This window comes from Rhipicephalus sanguineus, chromosome 5 (genome assembly GCF_013339695.2).
Source record: "Rhipicephalus sanguineus isolate Rsan-2018 chromosome 5, BIME_Rsan_1.4, whole genome shotgun sequence".
Lineage (NCBI taxonomy): Eukaryota > Metazoa > Arthropoda > Arachnida > Ixodida > Ixodidae > Rhipicephalus > Rhipicephalus sanguineus.
In genome coordinates this window covers 137952958-137968948 of record NC_051180.1, presented here as the reverse complement: position 1 = coordinate 137968948, position 15991 = coordinate 137952958, and the positions used below count along the sequence as shown (strand labels likewise).

The following is a 15991-nucleotide window of genomic DNA, read 5'->3' as shown; positions in this document are numbered from 1 at the left end:
ACCAACTGCTGCGATGCGGCGTGCCCGTTGCGAGAAATAAGGCCTGGCGACCGTTGGAGTAACTGCTAAATTTGGAAGCCCTATGTCGCAAGGCTATCACCTGCATAGAAACGGTGTCACACTCTTTAACGAAGCACTTTGGGCCTGTTGGTGTGAAATGCCCAACACCACGCCCCTCTCTGCTGTTTGATGCGTTATGGTGATAACGCATCAAACGCCATAACGCCAGTGGTATTCTTTTCTTTCAACCTGAGCCCATCAAGGACCAGCATATGAAAGAAAAAAATGCTTAAGCAGGTACGCCTCCCGCAACTGGGAACTGTGGATCAAGGCACGTAACTGTTCAGCAAGCTTGCACAAATGAAACGAAAGGCCGTTGACATGAAAAGGAGAATGCCATCAGGTGTCCGAGAGAACAGCAGCGACGTAATAAGCAAGAGATGAATTACATTACACACAGTCACGACACCAACTAATTCTTAAGAAAAGTAAAATATGAGAAAACAACAAGAAGGAATCCGGGGAGCGGTAAAGCACCTAGGCAAGGGTGTTTCAGCTCCACTAACGTGAAACGTGTGAAGGTGCGAAGCATGCAGTGTGCGTCGGTGTTTCCCACAGCAAAATCACTGGCAATGGGCAATGAGAGACAGAAGAAAGATTAGACACAGAGACCCGCAGTCCGCCTTTAGTTAGAGTGCACGCTGCTAATCTTTATTGTTAAACTACGCACAAGAGAAATCTCCCACCGGCACTACATTGCAGATCAAGATCCAGTGCCTATATATACGGGGTGGCCGATGAACAGCTGTGCAGCGCGAGCAGTCGATTTTTAGGGGCGAAGCTACTTATAGCGGCACCCGGTCGTCCCGTCGTAGTGTGTAACCAGTCTTAACGCTAGTACCAGATCTTGACCTCCAAGGTGGTGCCGGTGGGAGATTTCTCCTGTGCGTTGTTGAACAATAAAAAGTCACAGTTTCGCCGCAACGGCGAAGCAATGATTGCGATAGCAATAAATTGTAATGTAACGCGAAGAACGGAAAGCAGCTCGAAATTGCCAGCGCATCGCTCGAGCCCAAAGGACGCACGAAAAGAACGCACACAGGACGAGCGCGAACTAATGCGTCACAGCTCGACACTTGAAGCGCACTGCTCAAACATAAAGCAGGACGCACGAAACAAACGAACAGGTACACACAAGACGAGCGCGAACTAATTGTCACAGTTGTTACTTATTTCTGTTTGAACAGCGCGCTCCTTTCGCAAACGCGGCCGCTGCAGCGAGCGAAGCGAAGCACCCCACCGGCCGCCCCTTCTTTCCTCGAGATAAGCGCACGAAAGCGACAACGCCCTGTAGAGCGAACAGCAACGGCGTTCGCAGGGGCGGGGCGACGATCTTTAAAGCGCGCAACACGCGCGCACGTCGCGCCATCTATGTGGCCACTAAGAAAGCATGCTGAATTACATGGTGTATATAAATAGCTCGCCGTTAGCAGGCTGAGAGACGGTGCTGTCGTGGCCTAACGTCTAACGCGGCGGGCTGCAAAGCGAGAGGTCGCCCGTTCGATTCCGCGCATCGGAAAGAATTTCTTAATTATTTTTCTTTGTGGCCTTTCTATATATATACATACTTATACATATACGGTGAATGACGGCGACGGGGACGGACATTTTCCAGCCGAGACTGTCCATATAATTGCTATCGCAATAAAAAATTCGCAGCGTGCGCGTTAACTAAAAGCCGACTTCTTCTGTCTCTCATTCCCCGTTAGCAGCCATTGGCATGTTCCAGTAGGAAACGTTAGTAGAAGTGTAAGTGTTAGCTAAAAGCCGACTTCTTCTGTCTCTCATTCCCAATTAGCAGCCATTGTTTACCTCCAAGGTAGTGCCTGGTGAGATTTCTCCTGTGCGTGATTAAACAATAAAAATTCACAGCGTACATGTAAAATTAAAGTGAGCTGCAAGTCGCCATGACTCTCATCGACTCTTTAGTATAAACCGGCCCGATCTCACGTCGTTGATGATGTACTGGGCGTGAAGCTGCGCGACGCCGCCGCCAAGATCCTGCCGTACGAGAGCTTCGCCCCACTCATCATCATTCACCCCGTAGATATGCTGTGGAATTTTTTTCATTCAAGAAACTCGCTAGCAGACGCTGCCTGCGTCGGCGTTGTCTCTCGCGGGCTTCCTTTTAAAAGCTTGCTTTTAAAATCTTTGCTGCAGCGTGGAAGAGGCGGCGTAAAAGAAGGGAACACGCGGAGGTTTATTTTCGATGCATTTTTCTCTAGGTCTGCACGATGCCAGCGCGACCACACTATTGCGACGCCCCCAAACTCATCAAATATGTTCCATTCAGTTAATAATATACGCAGGTATGCTTCACAATGGAGATTTCGTACTAACTATGCATTGTAATGACCTATTTGAACAAACAGAAACCGGCGTTGCAAGACAACAAGGCGAGATTATACTACAAATGGGTTTCGTATCGTATGACTGCCAGATCGTGCGTATTCGAGATATAAGGACGTAAAGTCATGAGGATAAACGAAAGCGGACTGTGATTGTCGGCGACGCCAGAGTACACGCACTTCCATTTTCTTTAAAAAGTGCACGCGTGAGCGAGCGCAGTATATAGCTATTACTTGCGAACACCATCCCAATGTTACCATACGTCGTGAAACTGCATCACTCTTACTGGATAACGCCAGCACAGACGGCGAATGCATTTTAATAATAATATCTGGCGTTTTACGTGACAAAAGCACGATATGATTATGAGGCACGCCGTAGTGGAGGGCTCCGGAAATTTCGACCATCTGGTGTTCTTTAACGTGCACTGACATCACGCAGTAGACGGGCATCTACCATTTCGTCTCCATCGAAATGCGACCGCCGCGGCCGGGATTGAGCCCGCGACCTTCGGGTCAGCAGCCGAGCACCTTAGCCACTGCTCCACCATGGCGGACGAACAATGGATTTTATTGTGCTGCACATTTTCACACTCCGTTTCATAATATAATAATCGTTGGAGTTTAACGTCTCAGAACCACAATGTGATCATGAGGGGTGCCGTAGTGGAGGGCACCAGAAATTTCGACCGCCTGGGGCTCTTTCACGCGCAGTCTCCTTTCGACTGCTCACACCCCGTCCACTTGAAACTTATGCGAAATTCGTGAGCAACAAGAGTGGACCATCTCACAAAGTGATAACTATGAGTAGTTTGTCACGTCAAGAATCCCGTTGCAGTTTATCCATCACGTTTCTGTCTTGTTATTCTTTTTGTTTTGTTATGTTTCACTGACGTCCACATTCAAGTTTCCGAGGGCAAAAAAAAAAAGCAGGAAATTGCATAGAATAGTACGTTTCAGATATTAGCTGATTCAGATATTAGCTGATCGATCACAAGTAAACTGGTTCCAGCGCCCATCTCATTCGTTTTAGCGTGGGATACATATCTGAGCCCAGCATACTGACACGTATATTGGAGATGGCAGCACAGATTACGTGCCAAACTAGGTGGGCGGTGGCTGTCCGCTGCTTTTTACCTGTGGTACTTTACTGTATGATCGACTGCTTGATATGAGGTCGCGCATGAATACCGGCTTGACGTTTCAAATGATCGTAGGCCCGGTTATGATCTCTAAAGACGTTGATCATTGTAACGAGGGCGCGGCAAATTACTTTTGTGATTCCAAGTTGGTTACTGCAGGTTTGTTGCTTGAGATACAAGTTTAAGATGGCTGGTAAGCAGAGAATGTAAACCAGTGCTTGTCTCAGGAGCGGAGCTTAACCTGTTTCCTGCGGGAGGATGTGCGGTACAAAAATAACCGCGAAAATAAATATTGACGTCTGTAAAAGGGACAATTTTCCCGAACTTTAGAGCTATAGATATTCTGCTCACGAAAAAAAAATATATATAGCGCCTACAAATGTGCCAGATCCTTGATTTCCTAGGACACACAGCTGGACACTTTTTCAGTCAGCAAGACATCACTCTATTCGCTAGTACCAAGCAGTAGTCAGCTTAGTACTAGCGATAAATGGTCGAAATAATGCAAAGAAATTTAGTTCAACTGCAAGGTCTTCTGTGGCATCAATATGTCATAAAGGGCAACGAAAGTAATAAGTGTGAAGAGTAGATGCAGCAAGCTAACCTCAAATTCACTTCTCATTCATGTCACAATGTCATAAGGATCAACCGCCTGAAACGCACACTGCGTGGTCATGTTATTATTTCCTAATTCTTTCGCATACCAAAGAATTAAGAATTATTCCTGTTAGCACTCACGAATGCACTTCAAGCTACGCTGCGTAGTCATTTCTAAATAAATTGGGATGCTGTCAATACGTGATGAATGAAACCGTAATATTCTCGAAAACGTGAAAATGGCAAGATACGCGAATGCTCGGTGAATGGCAATAATCACTATGAAAGCTCGGACCCTCAATTTCTCAACGGATGGCGGCCAGTTTCACTAAAAGCTCTTATTAACCGCTGACACGGTAAAACCCATGCTTTCGAGCCGGCTGCGCTGTTTCGGTCTCGTACACAGCGCCGGCGTCGGGCGAACTTTCTGGCCCGGCCCAGTACCTGTTCTCGCCGACCATCTGCCGGCCATACATATAGGGCGTATCTCGGGTAGTAATAGCGACAGCCCGAAAAGCCGAGAAGTTTCCATAGCCCAGCCGTCCTCGACACTACGAAAATTCGGCTCCCACATAAATTCTCACAAGGGGAAGGATCCGCAGCACGGGGGCACCTCTCTCGATCCGGCTCTTCGCGTGCCGGGGAGCGATTGATTCCGCGGCGTATAAAGCGGCTAGGGTGAAGACAAGCTACCGATGCGTGTACGCGGTAGTATAAAGTCTTCAGTGCGTATGAACGTGCGCAGCCAGGCGGGCAGTCAGACTGTATCGGCACGCAGCTCTTGGATATCGATTTCAGAGTCAGGTTCGTAGAGGCAGCGCCATCAAAACCACACGTTCGCGCGAGCCCTTTCGCGATCAGTGAACGGAGATTACTGCCTTGGACGCACTTTTACGTTCCGCGTGCCTTTTGTGAGTTAGTGGCGTAGGAAGCAGTGAGCTATTCCAGGAATCAGAGTTCCGAGAAGCTTAAGTCTGCCAGGAGGAACAGGAGGGTGGCGATGTTAGGCGTGGCTGAGCACTCACCCGCTGCTTATTTTCTGCGGGCTTAGCCAAAGACTTTCAGGGTCCTCTATCATCGAGTTCGGCAGTAGCGGTATCAGTTGTAGCGTGCTTCGCATTGTAATGTGATCACAGTGATAACGCATTTATAAAACAAGCTCAAGTACATACCTTTTCTTGTGCGCAGATCGACAACTATATGGCAGCTTTTCACTGTGTTTGTTTCAAAACGTTAGTTTGGCAGTAATCATACGGGCTATCGCCTTATGCAATGGGATCCCAAGTGCATAATGAACTGCATGTTGTTTTGTGGCACTGACAATCACAGCCCTAACTCCAAACTTCTAAAATAAATCAGTGTCGCCCTTCCTGCGACTAGCATAATTTAGTCGAAAACACGTGTGTTAAGTAACGTAAGCGACAACTTTTAAATTAAGTTTTGGCGCATGGATGCTGCAAGATGATTCCACACGATGCGTCTTGCATGACCTCTCGTCAGAATTTGAAGTGTCGGCATTGCACAGGTGTTGCTTTTCCGAACATGTGCAGATCGGCGAAGGTGCGACAACTTTCGGTCATCGACCGAATTATTGCTCAGTACTTTCGTCATCTCGGTAGCTCCGTCGGACACCCACGTAAGCCTGTGAGAAATTATATAGGTCGACAACTCCGCTTATAAGCGCAGGGCTGGTAGCGTTTCTCCAATATGCTAATTACCATCCCTCTTCGGCTGGCGCGTAAAGAGCATAGTACCTATAGATTGCTCACAGCCGGATAAATGTGTTGAGCCGACAAAAAATAAACTTTGCTCCTATATAAACGCCTTTGAGAGAAAGCATGCGGCACGGACGTCCCATAACACAAACGAGAGCATTTTGGACGCTATATAATTCTCAGACAGCAGGAAGAAGCCGCTCGCCGCGATCCACGCGGGCAATGTATACTTAGCTTCTCCAATCACCCGCGGGCTACAGACGTCGGTGAAAGACGCGAACGCTAATTAAACGAGACTCGATGCTCTTGGCAGCGCCCTCTTGCCTCTAGAGATATGGAGGGATGGCTGCGGTGCGGCTCGAATGCAAGGGTGGAAGAATATCAGTGCTGGGCGGTGGTGTGTGTGTTCGTATAGGCGCATCCGTGCCGCACGTAAAACGCGGTTCGCATTCTAAGCGCGCAGCGCGGGCTCAACGTCCGCGTGGCTGACCACGTATGATGAATCTTCTCCGTTATGGCGAACGCCGTATTTGTTTGCGTACGCGCGCCCGGAGAAGACGAGTGCACGCGCGAGGCTTTTGCACCCATCGGAGCGGCATGCTGCGGCACCCGCCGTGTACGTATACACGGAAAAGAAGAGCGAAACATCTGGGAGATTCGGGGGCCGAGATCAGCCGCACGCGGGCAGAGACACGCCTTTTCTGATGAGCGTGATAGTCCTTTGATATATGTTCGTGTGCACGCCCGGAGGCGTTGTCGCTGGGCAGAGTCGGTGGTGCGCTGCGCGTGGTTAGCGCCGCTTTCCTTGTACGTCCACGCGGCCACTGCAACAACACTACTCCCTGTTCAGCACGCCTTCATCTTTCTTCTTAACGCTGCTACTCACTCACTGAGGAAAGAGGAGAGCAAAAAAATGAAGAAGAAATTGGAGCAGCAGCTCTACCTTTCTATACGATCGCAATTTGTGTGTTTCGGGAGGAGGCCAGATTCGGTGCGAGGCCCCACTCGTTGTGGTATACGTGGGCCAAATTGGCGTGGCCGCACAGGGCTGCGCGTTCGAGTGCCGAGGTCCGCACTCCGCCCCGAGAACGAGCCCACCGCCGCCGACACGCGGGCGGAGTTTCGAGCGCCTTGTTATGTGTGTTTTTGAGTGCGCGTGCGCGTGGACACCGTGCCCTACGTGCGTGGGAAACATAACCACAGTTCTTCCTGAGGATTCAGTCGACCCAGAGGGCTGCAGCAGTCCCGAGCGCACAATGTGCTTCGCTCCAGAGAATAAAGGAAAAAAAGAAGTGATGATAGATAAAATAAAGAGAGGTGATCTCCTTTCCACTGTGCGCCCTGTTGTGCTGGCCCTGTTGTGCTGTTGTGTAGCGCGAGTGGGCCGACGTTTTCTTCGGGGGGGGGGGGGGGAGCCAATTAGACGCAATTAATTGCCGTCCCCTGGCGGGCTACCTCCCACATCGGCCTATCGATGAGGCGCGTTCTTCTATATATGTTCCCATGGTGTCCGTGTGTGTTTGTGCGAGCGTTTTTATTTGGTTGTTGTGCAATCGCTCCAATAAATACAAAAGAGAGAAAACGGAAACGCAGGTTCGCCTTCACCTTCCATGACTTGTAGCGCTGGATTTTCTGAGTCTAACAAAATCCCCACTACAGTGGCTGCCACGAAACCATTCGGCAGATACGTGCATGAAGCGACTACTACCGGCGTTTATCTTTTCGTCAAGTAAAGCGCTCTCGCTCTTTCAGCTATGTTCGAGGTGTTCCCTGTTCTATGCTGGTTAACTCGATTCGCTTCGCATACAATACGAAACAGCTTCACAGCGATGGTGCCGGAATTTTCACAATGCCGATGTGAAAGAGCTGAAGAAGCTGTGTTCTATGGACACGCTGTTAAAAATAATAGGTACTTGTGATTGACTTCAGCCCAAAAGCAAGCTAACAACTCCGATTTCTTTAAAGGAACACCAAATGCAAATATAAAGTCGACGTGGATTGTTGAAATAGCATTCCAGAAACTTCATAGTGCTCGTTCCGTACCAACGAACAGCCTAGTTTGAAAGAAAACCACGTTTGAGTGATCTGCAGCGTTAGTGCAATTCAAACCGCGCGCCTCAGAGAACGACCCTCTCACATAGCATTCGCAATACCCACTCTGCCCGACAGCCGGAGCTGCGGCGCCGCGGAGCAAAGCGTTTTAGCGGAACGAAGCATAGCCCGGCGAAAACGAAAAAGAAACGTCAAATTCCTTTTTGCGTGAATCAGGCTGAAATGGAAAAGTTTGATTTTATTCCGGCTTGTAATACAAGTGTGTGTGTGTGTGTGTGTGTGTGTGTGTGTGTGTGTGTGTGTGTGTGTGTGTGTGTGTGTGTGTGTGTGTGTGTGTGTGTGTGTGTGTGTGTGTGTGCGTGCGTGCGCGTGTGCGTGTGTGTGTGCGTTCGTGTGTGTATATATATATGTGTGTTGTGCGCGGGTGTGCGTCTGTGCGTTCGTGTGTGCGTGCGTGCGCGCGTGTATATATCTGTGTGTGTGCCAGGGGCGTAGCCAAGGCGGGGAGGTTGGGAGGGTTCAACCCCCCCTCCCAAATTTTCAATTTTGCTTGCGTATAATATATACGCACACATAAAAACGCATGCACGACCATACATAAAGTATGGTTGATCCCCCCCCCCCTCCTCCCGAAAAAAATTTCTGGCTACGCCCCTGGTGTGTGTGTGCGCCATGGGTAGTTTGAGCACTTGTGATTAATTGTACTATTGTACCCAGGCCCTACTATTTCATCGGGATTGTGTTCCAAGAAGTCCCACTAGTGGCGCAAACCATGCCCTACATACACCTTAATTTCTCTCTTATTAAAAGATTCCTGTGTACAGTATTGACTTTCTAAGATGTTCTCAAGCATTAGCCTTCCACTCTGACATAAAGTGTTATTTGCCTTTAGTGTTCGTTTAGTACTGTTTGCCGGTGACATATTAACAGCAATGGGCCCACGTTTCAAGGCATGATAGGAAAACGGCGGACTTCAAAAGGCAAAGACGACGAACAATGCATGTGATAAAGCGGATCGTCATATCGCCCAGCCACACGTATCCGCGCCGTAGAGAACTGCAAGATACGCTCCCTATATTCTTAATAGCATCGACTAACGTGCTCATAAGCTTATCTTTTGTAGCTTTAGCTACAATGTCGGGCAAACAATAAAGTTCTTCCATCCATCCATTAGCTACACTCTAGCCGAGCCAGTTTCGCGTGGATCCTCAAGAGCCGTGCTGCGTATGCGCGATGATCAGTGATGTCACGCACCGGAGCCGGCACCTCCCGCGCACTCCGCCGCCGCCGCCGCGCGCGACTCTCCGCCGCCGGTCTGGGCTTTCCAGAGGATCGACATCGTAGCCTTGGCAGACGTACTGGCGCCGGCACGCGCGCAGCTATTCGCCTTCCCTGTGCAGTCGCCGTCTGACACTGCGCTGGAGCCTCCGACTGGCGTTTGCCGGTGTGGTATAGCCATGGAGAAGGAGAGCGCGAATGCTGCTCAACGGCGCAGAAGAGCGGAGAAGCTTAACTCATCGGATTCGGAAGTAGTTGCCTGGCAAAATAAATACACATGTGCCACATAATACGTATACCGTGTGCGTGTCATTGGAGCAGCAGTAAACATGATAATCAAGCTAATCCTAGACAATCAAGAAAGCTAAGAATAATTAGCTGAACCTTTGCTAACGCTACGTTATCCTGGCATAGCTGAGCTAAGCCACTGCAACATTTTTTAACAAAATTTTTTCAGAGAACGTCAGAATGGTGCCTGCCTTGCGACGAGACGGCTTTTGTTACGTCTCTCAGAGAGATGAATATCAGGTTGTCTGTGAGAGGCCAAGGCGAAAGTTAATTCCTCTTACAGAGATTACGGCTGCCTGTCTCATTTCACAGTACTCACCGTCGAGTCTTTTCTTCGCGGCGAACAGTTCAAACGTTCGCTAATTTCTGAGCTGCGGTTGACACCGCATTAGAAATATCAGGAAGGGTTCAGCGAGTACGACGCAACTCCAAAATCCGTGTTAGAGTCCCTTCCACGGCACCGTCTACATACAGACACCAATGCTCGTTGCTGCCTTTTTAGCATGAAATAAGCCACTATACACGCTATGTGCCTCGTTGGTGCGATGACACGCGCGCGAAAGAGAAATGTCAGCGTTCAGGCGGTAAATCGCAAAAAGGTAAGAGAGGACGTGCCCACCATCCTGGTCCAAGCACTTTCATGCGCCATCTCGGCACATACCCGTGCGCACGCCCCTAATGTAAAAAGCAGCACAATCCCGTTTAAGAAAATCCCGAAAATACCGCTTTGTTCGCCGTAAAGCTGGCGGAATCCGGACATTTTCCTTCGAGAATCCGGCGAGGCTGTTCACCCTTAGCTCGCGTGTCTCGACGCGCAAGCCTATTAATATCGTTTTAGGGCCCCACTCCGTTAGATGGCGATAGAAGTGCGTAAGTGCGGAGGCAAAGAGGAAGAGGAAGACAAGAACAAAGGGATACGCAGAAAGCTGTCCCTTCCATTTTTTCAAGCACTAAAGTGCCGCGCAGTGAGCGGCATTTTCTTTTATTATTATTTTTTTTAAATTTTGGTCTCGTTTCCTCTTACTCCTCCAAGCGTTTCTCATACCGTAAATCTGAGGCGGTCGCCACGGCGCCCTCGGGGCCATAGGCACGCGATCCAGCGCGCCGTTGAAAGCTTGAACTGCGGTTCCTTCTTCTCTGGGGTTTCCAAGAGCCACCGTAGTTTTTTGAAATGAGCTAGATATTTCACTCCGCCGGGGACGACGCCTAATCTGTGCACTCTTCTGCTGTCGTGCCCTCTGTCTCTCTACCTCTCTCATCAGCGTGTTACTACCGTTTACCGTTCACTCAGCATACCTCGTTCTCCGAGTCGCTCCCCACCTCATTGCTTTATCTTTTAAAATCCCTCCCATTTAATTAAAGAAGGCCAATATCCCCTTCTTCCTTTCTCTCTCCTCATGCCCAGTACATTTCAGAAATGGCCCCGACCCGGTTCCGCCTTTCGCCCTTCAGCATTCCGTGCAACTCAGCGGAGCTTCGCGAAACATCCCGTGCTCGCGAAATATGTGATGGAGTATAGAGTTCTGCCTGGTTTCGGTACTGCTCAGTACAATATGCATGGAGATATAATTAATTTCATAAGATATTGCTGGCTAAACACATGTTGTTATATTTGTTCGAAATATTTGCCGTAAGGAATCGTGTGACAGAACATCCAATGAACGTCCTTTGTAAAGAAGCTATATACTGCAACAATGGACTGAGAATTTGTTGTCCGTAAAAAGAAAATGGGTGTCTACCTTTACACATTCACTGAAGACCTCAATAAATATCTCGTGTCTAATATTGGCAGATGCCATAATCTGTATGAGCTATCCTATTGATATAGATGGTCTTTGGTGGAACACTATACGACGCTCTCGCACTGGTTCCGTTGAAGATGTCCTTCGTCCTTCATTATGACATTGCTGGTGCTGCGTAATACACTTTTGCGTTCAAGTTTCCTGCGCCATTTCACGCACAAGAACGAAAATAGTTGCTCGCGCTCTTCGCGCAAAGAGGCTTTTTTTCTCGGTCTCTTTTTTCCGCTACCCATTGCAAGCACGTATGTATCAGCACGGAAGGACCATATATTCTGGCGTGTTGCAATACCCTTGTAGTCATAGAGCACAACTGACGCAGCTGATAAGATTTGGCTTAATGTGCAGCCAGGTGGGCACTTAGCGCACGTTCCAGGGTTCCCGGTTGCTAGTCCCCAGACCAGAGTGGTATCAGGTGTAGTATGTAGACTGAACCAGCCCGCAGAGCCCTGAGCATCGCCTAGCGGCAGGAAAGATTGCGATACTTGTAGGGTAATTATGGTGTCCGGCCTGTATTCAAAGCCAGCTGATAAGACGCGATAGCGGTGTCATCGGCACAGTCACCGGAAAAGAATATGCTCCAAACAAAATAAAGAGGGAGATACGAGGAAAAATAAGCGAGAAGGCTTCAATGGAGAAAGAAACAGGCGAATGGGTGGCCTCACCATCGTAACGTATGCGACGCGCAAAACACTCAGCTAAATTCCGGCAGATACACGTGAGTCCGCAAGATGCGGGCCCGTTTCCATTCGCTCAGTCCTTGCACCGTCCCGCGCGTCCGCAGCTGGCGGACACGTTAATGTTCTTCGCTGCTGCTCACTGATTGGCCTCATATTTCACGCAGAGCGGCGGTGGCAAAGAAAGCAGAGCGAAAGAAGCAGCGAAATGGAAACATGAGGTATGCAAAATCCTCTGCGGCAACAACATATGAGCTCGGTCGCCGCATAAATTACGCAGCATTGCACACACTGGATCACCCGTGAAGGCGGCCGCTCACTGCGCAATAGACGTCGGCTCTGTGCACGGGCGTCGATCATGCGGTTGTGTGTCCCCGTAATTATTTTTTACTTTAGTAGTAGTAGTCGTAGTAGTAGTAGTCATAGTAGTAGTAGTAGTAGTAGTAGTATAGTTATTGTTGTCATTGTTGTTATCGTTGTCGTCATCACTGTAGTTTTAAGGAGAGTCGACAAGCAACTGCTCCAGTAAAGGAGTATGCCTTAATGTTCTTATGATCCAAATTTATTTTAGTCTCATTGCCATCTCAGTACCACTGCCAATACGCGGTCTTGTAGAACAGGCAGAATGACTAGCTGGTGTTGAATAACTATGATGACCTAGAGTAGAATATAGATGAGAGCTAAACAGAAAGACACGGATCAGTACGAAAGTAAAGCCAGAACTAAGCGCTGCGGTGTACTTTCATCTTGCGTCGTGCGTTTCATGCTGCATTCAGTCCACGTAAGCTTTCCTGAACAGCCTTCACTGCTCTTCTCTTGCGTCTGTCGACAAAGGGAAAGGAGGAGAAGGATCGACAACCGCGATTTTTCTTGCGACACTCACTTCAACCTGTCGAGCTGGCTACTTTCGCGACGGCTTCTTGATCGTCCCGCGCGACGACTTTCCGGGGCCGATGGCTCGCGGTGTCGCCGGCATAAAAGATACGCCAGGCGCCTGGCGGCGACATTCGTGACGTTCACACGACGCGAATCACTCCTTTTTTTACCACAACCAGCTGTTCTATATCCGCACGCTCGCGTATTCATGTCCCCACAGCCGTATTTACGAAGCGTAAGCTCTCGTCGAGGCAAGGATGCCGAACGAGATTAGGGCAGTGGTCTCCAGGAGTGGGCGTGTAGCGATGAGCGGCTGCAAAGGCAGCAAACAGGACACAGCCAGTCAGGCAAGTCGTCACCGGCGGCGTCGTAAAAAAGCGATCGGAACGAGGGCGTACGACACGAGAAGGGCGTCCGAGTTCAAAGCCGCTTTTACGCCCGCCAGCTTATCGGTGCCCAATAATGGCACCGCCGGCCAGCCGCTTAGGGGGCTTTGTTCTCTTTTCTTTTATTACCGCTACCAGCCCTGACCAAGGAGGGAATCCCGTTCGCACGAAAAACCAACGCGGATTTTTAGCGCCGGTTATGCGCGCGCTCTCGTGGCGCGGTCGCGATGCGTTGATCGGGTAAAGGCGTAAAACGTCAACCTACGCGCGCTCTAGCTCCGATTGCGTATGCAAGCGTGCATGCATACATGTATGTACATGAGCGTGCGTGGGTGAGTGCACGGTCTTTCGGAGATACTGGGTTTTTGTGGGAAGTTAAATAGGTTGTGTGTCGTTCCTTCTTGCACTGTCAACATCATGAAAAACTTTGGTTAGGGACCTGGAGTGGCCCAATATGGACCTGGAATGGCCCAGCTAGGCCCAACAAAAGTTTTACTGGAGTGGGTTTTCGCTTGCCTGACTTCTGACTTCACCTGTTCGAACGGTCGCTAAACTGTGCATAAATCACGCTGCTAATGTCGCACGCACCGTCTCTCCGGGGGCAGAATACGTAATCATGGTCCGTAATTATTGTATCTCACAGCAAACTTATGACAGACCTGAATTTCTTATAGCAGTGTCAGGCCATCAATGAATGTAAGTCTGCATTGCAACTGCAAGTCGCTGTTTAGATCAAACACAGCATTATGTCGTCGATTGACAGCACTTTCACTATGCACGCTTCTCCATAAAGTTGGGTGTTATTAGCTTACAACGCACCATTGAGGTAGGAATGAACTTGCGCAATATTTTCTTGAACGATATAGATCGTATCGTGCACAGCGATATCTCGGATGTTGAGGACTGCTTAGAATATCTATTACTCTATGAACGAAACCGAAAGTGCATTATTTCTTTCCGAGGAGGCACAAGCGCAGCGCACTCCTGTCTATCCAATTCGAATGTTGCACAGTTCTATCCTTAAAACATGTCCTGATATTCGGCAGTTGCAAGGCGTGTGCTACGCATGTAGGCCAACGAAGGCACTTCGGTCACTGGTGACGTTATAACTTGACTGACGTTTCGACACCTGTATATAAACGATCTCTGTTCATCGCAATTGAAACAAAAGGCATTCTCGAAGACTGTGAATAGGGAGACTCCTACGCCCACACGTAGGAGCCTCAAATTTTGGGTCGGTCTCTTTGTGGAATGTAGCGTGACTTGAGCACTGTTAGGAATGACGTAGGCCCCCTCTGGCGCGCAGCGTAGAACACGGGGTCGTGGCATCCCACCGCTGCCACCACTGTTACGAATGATGTGCGTGGCCCATCGCTACCGCCACCGTTATGGTCCGATGTCGTCCCTCAGGCTCGCTGCTGGGAATACGCGTCGTTGTATCCCACCTCTGGAACCACTGTTGAGACTCGGGTTGCGTGGCCGGTGCGAACATGGGTGTGCATCGTGCTCGGAGTAGTCAGCAAGGGCAAGGAGAAGAAGGAAAAGATTTTATGTACAGACTACATGTTTTCGCTCCCTGTCAACATGACTGCCAGCCCGACCACGTCGGCTGGCTCGACTCGGTTCCACTCGGTTCGACTCGGTTCGACTCCGTTCGACTCCGTTCGACTCCCTAACCACGGACTGGCACGGCCTTAAATCGTGTAGCCGCCCATTGTCTTGTTGACCCTCCGCCGGTCGCAGGTGTTGACTCCGTTCCATGTTCTCCGAACGGGGATGCGCGGGCATGAGCAGCACGTAGACGTTGGCTGCTCTTCATGTTCTCCGAATTGGGACGCGCCGGTACGAGCAGCACGTAGACGTGGGCTGTTCCCCGTGTTCTCCGAATTGGGACGCGCTGCTAGGAGCCGCACGCAGGTGTTGACTCCCGGCTGGGCGAAGACTCCGTTTTCCAGTATCCTTCTTTATTGGAAAGTCTACGACATTGTGGCGTTTGTGCTGAGGCACAACAGCACATAAAGACAAAAGAGTAAACGGCAGTGCTAGCTTTCTCAATGAACGTTAACCATACACACATCAACCGCTAATCATTCCAGTGCCTGCAAGTATACGTAAGAACAGTGGTGTCACTCCAGCGAGCTCGACGCTTGCGTTTCGGGAGCGGACCGTGCCTGCGCTGGTGGCCGTGCACCAGTAGACTCTGGTGTCCTGTTCCCGGCGACTGTGCTGCACTTGCAAGTAGAAGAGCTGTCCCTCGGGCAGAACCATGTGCGTGGTCGTGTTGTGCGCTGGTCTGCCATCGTTAAACCACGCGATTCGCGGAGGAGGAACGCCGTCGGCGCCGCACCTCAGCTTCACCGGTTCGTGCTTTCGGACCACCACGTCCACCGGCTGCTCCGGGACGCGCGGTGCTCGGCCACCGCCTGCTCCTCCTTGAATAGACGCTGCAGAAACAGAACGGACAGAACAGACCCGTGAGCGGGCAGTCTGGACAATAAACGAAAAATACGCTAACATCGCCAAACTGAAGTCCCATATTTTGCACAGGGTGATCCATTTGTGAATTTACCCATATCGGCATATATGCTCATAAAGAGTATAACAATAAACGTTTTACTATCACCCTGTACCATAACTATCTTGAAGCTAATTTAATATCTCTTTATCATTCGGTAGGTCTACGTTTAAAAGCTACATTGTTTATAAATGAGCATTTTGCCCGAAATGAAAAGTTGCGCTGAATTGGATTTGTAGTTCACCAAAGCCTGATGAT

General features: G+C 49.6%; 1 protein-coding gene across 1 annotated transcript in view; it reads right to left on the bottom strand.

The window, feature by feature from the left end:
- Nucleotides 1-15791, bottom strand: part of LOC125758636 (roundabout homolog 2-like) — a 47587-nt gene extending 31796 nt beyond the window's left edge. The window contains exons 1-2 of the mRNA XM_049416048.1: nt 15788-15791; nt 15390-15662 (exon numbers count right to left, since the gene is read on the bottom strand). Of these exons, the coding sequence (XP_049272005.1) occupies nt 15390-15662; nt 15788-15791 (277 nt within the window). The remainder of the gene's footprint in view (nt 1-15389; nt 15663-15787) is intronic.
- Between the last annotated feature and the right edge of the window lie 200 nt (nt 15792-15991).